At 39.6% G+C, this 4,569-nt stretch overlaps 1 protein-coding gene across 1 annotated transcript; it reads left to right on the top strand.

Annotated features, from left to right (window-relative positions):
* The first annotated feature begins 528 nt into the window (after positions 1–528).
* LOC115361963 (nucleotide-binding oligomerization domain-containing protein 2-like) lies at positions 529–2,887 on the top strand. The gene is made up of 3 exons (XM_030055694.1): positions 529–2,018; positions 2,277–2,325; positions 2,882–2,887. Exons 1-3 carry the CDS (start codon positions 637–639, stop codon positions 2,885–2,887), a joined length of 1,437 nt encoding a protein of 478 aa, XP_029911554.1. The 5' UTR covers positions 529–636.
* Positions 2,888–4,569: the final 1,682 nt, after the last annotated feature.

Genomic DNA, 4,569 nt, shown 5'->3' with positions numbered 1-4,569 from the left:
GAAGCAGCCTGCTATACGTTATTATGGATTATTGACATGACAAGACAGAGGACCTTAGAGAGGCCGGCCCCTCTACCTGAAAACGTGGATTTAGGTTCTCCTCAGAACAACTTTGACCTCCACCACTGGATCAGCTGCTTTTCTTTCAGGGAGGACACAGAAATGGATGTAACCTGCTTAAAAGGTATATAAAATATCCTGAATTGTATTTTGAAATATTTTTCATTATTGAACAAGGATGTTGATCACATATTTGCATTCTGACTACTGATTCATCAGTGAAAATCCATAAGTTAAACCATATATTTCAAGAGCACCTCAGTCTTTTCACAGTTAATCAATTTACCTGATATTACTTTTGTTTTAGGCCCAAGACAGTGCCACAGATACCAGACAAAGTTGAAGTCAACAGCAAAGAATGCATCAGAAGGCTTTTGGACCGATAGCAAAACAGTTCTTTTAAACAAGACCCCTGATCTGTCGTACACCTCACTTGTATTAGACACACAGGGAAATGTTTACTTTTCTAAAATCAAAAAAATAAAGTGCAAAAAAAGCAAGAAAATCCATCCTAAAAAGCTAAAGGCTTACATTCCTGCAGACAGCTCAGGAGTTTCTCCCGGTGAGCTGCTAAAAATGAATAAGACAAACATCCTGGTGGTTGGTAAACCTGGAATTGGCAAGACAGCGGTCACTCATCAAATGCTGAAACTCTGGGCAGAAGGTGACAACAACAAACTAGATTACATGTTTTATTTTGACATGAGAGAAACATCCCAAATCACAAGTGCAAAGAATCTGGAGGACTTGCTTTTCAGTGCGTACAGAGAACCAGATGAAGGCAAAGAAGAGGTGTTACAGGATATAAAGAATAACTCTGAAAATGTTACTGTCATCTTTGATGGACTCACAGATCTGCAATGTTCCCCAGTGGTGCAGGGACTTGTAGAGAAGCACCTGCTACCTGATGCAAAGATTGTGATAACATGCAGACCAGAGGTTGAATCAGAAGACTTCTTGTTGGACTGGGCTTCTCTCAGAGTGGAGGTGAAAGGCTTCAGTGAAGAGTCCATCAAAGCGTACTTATCTAAAATGCTCAGTGCTGTGCACTTGAGCAGTGTTTTGAACAACTTGGAGTTGTTCACTCTCTGTCATGTCCCGATGTATGCACTAATGGTGGCTGCCTGTTTCTCTTTTAAGACCTCAAAGGATTATCAACAACCATGCACAATAACTGAAATATATATCAACATTCTACGCTTTTGTGTTCAAAAAAGCCATGGCATGATAAAAAACAGAGGTCTAAATGACTATATCAGAAAAAAATGTGAGGAAATATTGTCTTTGGCTGAGGTTGCTTTTCTTGCAACTCAAGGAAAAAGTGTGAACCTGACATCACTGCAGTGTGAGGACAGCTCTGTTCATTCTGCCTTTCTGAAGACACTTGGAGAGAAAGTCGCCCCAACGCAGTGGAGAAGCTCATCTGCATTTCTCCACTACACAGTGCAGGAGTTTTTTGCTGGGATTTGGCTCTTGATGAATCCAGAAAAAATGACAGACGTTGTTCAGCAGTGTCTGACTGAGGGGAAGAAACACATGAAACATTTGATCCCCTTCATGTGTGGATTCTTGAATGACAGGAATCTTGATACGTTGGGGCATCTGATTCTAGCTCAGCAGGTCAAAGATACATCCAAGTGGTTCTTCAAAGAGTTGCTGAACACATTTATCCCTTGTCCACCTAACCAAGATGACAGTGATGGGCTAGATATTCTGTTTTTATGTCAATGCCTGTATGAATCCCAGTCCTCTGAAGCCTGCCTCTTCCTTCTGAACAAACTGGACTACTGTCTTGATTTGAGTGGAAAGAGTCTTGATCCTTACCACTGGTGTGCTGTGTCCTATGTAATCAGTCAGTCTGAGGACAGAAAAATAACTTTGAATCTTGACAACGTCATGATATCAGAACAAGGATTGAGCCTAATACTTGTTTGCCTCAGGAACGTCCAGTGGTGTGGGTGAGCATGTATTTTGAGATATACAATACTGCTTAGTCTACATTTGGTGGCCATATTCATGTACTAATTGAACTTAAAACTTTATTATTTACATCTGCATGAGAGACTATAATCTTAACACCTCTGATGTCTCCTCATCAACCCATATGGTACTGAAGATGACAAAATAAAATGTGATATTAGTGCTTTAGTATAAATCATGGACAGACTTGATGATACTGTGTATAATGAGGCGGGTGGTCTCTCCTCTGATGATAGGTGCAACTCTTTGCAACAGCAACTCTGGAGAGCTTTCCTTCTCAGTGAGGTACAGATAGACTCCAACATCTTACTTGTTCTTGGTGGAAATGAGTTGCACCTTCCAGTCTGGGATAAAAGACAGCTATTTGAAAGAGCGGTAAGAGTCATGCAGACGAGTACTGAGAGAGTAAACCTCTGCATCCACTGGGAAAGGAAAAATCCAGTCTGCCCAGCTCTGAAGAAGGCCCTCTTAGAGGCTTTGCCTTGTATTAACCAACTCAGGTATGTGATTGTACAAATTTTTTTGTAACATCAGTTACATGTAGATGAATTCTTAGGAATGCAGTGCAAGTCCAAATTTAATAGCCTCCCCTTTGTTGTGTGCATTGCTGCCAGACAGCCACTTTTCGATAACAGTTTGTGTTTCTGAAATCCTGCTACTTGTCAGAAGCAGATGTTTGTTTGTACTGAAAGTGGGGGGTGTAATGCAGATTGTTACATTATCACTTCAGTAGAGCTGCATATGCATAAATATGCACTTGTTGGAATTTCACTTTAGTTTGTGCACAAGAATTTGTTTGAAATTTGTCACTTGACACATTTGTTTGTGTATTATCATCCAGGTTTAGGAATTCCTCCACAGACGCAGGCTTTGTGGATCAGGAACAAGATGGTGGGACAGTGGCAAGGGAAGAAAAGAAGCTGTTACTAGATTTATGTCTGGAAGCAGCCCTTGATATGACAAAAGACTTTCACAGAGCAGTTGATACGCTGCTGTCATTGTTCTCTCTTAACACCGAGAGATACAACATCCTTATTGATTTCTACCACCATGTCAAGAGTCAAGAAAGTCCAAGTGGTGTTTCAAGGCAGAGGCTACAGATGCTGCTGTGCCAGGCAGCTCCTGTAGGCTGGACAATAGACCTCTCAGAGGGAAGGTCCTCTCTCCTCTTGGAAGTGCTGATTTTCCAACCAGAGAGGAAACTGGTAGAATTAAGCAGATGGTCAGGAGAAGAGAGTGAAGTGAGGAGTTTCCTGAAGTGTCTGCCTTACATCTCACAGCTCAGGTAAATGGCATGTCATTTTTAAAAATGTCTCACCAGACAATATGATTTTGAGGAGGGTTTTCTCTGCTTGGTGTGTTTACACCATGGCGGTTAGCAGTTAACTCAAGGATGGCCAAAATAATTTATTAATTGGAATAAGTTGTATTATTTCCTCTTGCGCAAAAATCTTTTGGCAGTTTGGTAGTATATGTATATGAATTATCTGAAATTTAATAGATTAATTACTCAAAAACTGATGGATAAGTGTAAAGAGAAATGACAGCAACAAGACAAGGCAACAAAGTTTCAGTTTAGGATAAACCTAAACTAAAACCAATGTAATGGTCTTCTTAAGAAGGAGGGAAAGGTCTCTGTGTCAGGGTGGGCTGTGCGTAGTGGTGTTGGCACTGGCACTGCTTTGTGTGCACAACGCAGATGTGGTATATTACCCCTGGCTGTGTGTAACCCTTTTATTGACAATTAAACATTCTTAGCTCTTGGTGTTGAGCTGGCCAAAATTCCCTTTACCATTTTATTTTAACGGTACAAGCCTGAAGACAAAGAAGAACTTTATATGTATATATAAAGTGACTGCACGATAATATTTGTGCCAATACTTGAGGTGTTTTAGTCTACAAATATTATTATATTATTTTCCTCGATGTGCAACTTAATTTTTACCGCACAGGTATACACACACAGCTCTCCTCGCACACGTGTCCCGCTCTTTTCTCTTCCAAACTGATTCTTACTACCCCTCCCTTAAAGGGATCTCTGATTGGTTTAAACCACCTCATTCAAGTACATTGGCTCAATAAACAGGACATAGAAATTCACAAGAAACAAAGAATTATGATAAATGTATTTTTTTTTCATAGAAATCCCTCCTATTGAAAAGAAAATACACTCTTTTCATTTTCTCCATATCTTTTATTTGTTCTTTTTTATACATATTTAGTAGGTCTCTACACATGGATGTAGGTAGGTTTAACAATATAAACAAGGAAAACAGTATGTTTGGTTTGTGATCTTGATGACGTTGAGAATATATGACATTTTGTAAAGAGGGCTTAAGTGTTTGAAGCTATGCAATATAAAAATCCTGGGTTGTTAAGTTAGAATGTTTTTTTCAGCATGAGCTTTTCAAGACTGGTAATTAGATCTTAAGACTAGGAAAGACAGAAAGCTATATGCTCTTTGTTTAAGTGCCCTTGGTTGATATTCAGTCTCTTTGGGGTTTATACAGTACATTTGGTAGCTTTGGA

This window comes from Myripristis murdjan, chromosome 1 (assembly GCF_902150065.1).
Source record: "Myripristis murdjan chromosome 1, fMyrMur1.1, whole genome shotgun sequence".
Lineage (NCBI taxonomy): Eukaryota > Metazoa > Chordata > Actinopteri > Holocentriformes > Holocentridae > Myripristis > Myripristis murdjan.
This window is presented reverse-complemented; position numbering and strand designations above follow the sequence as displayed.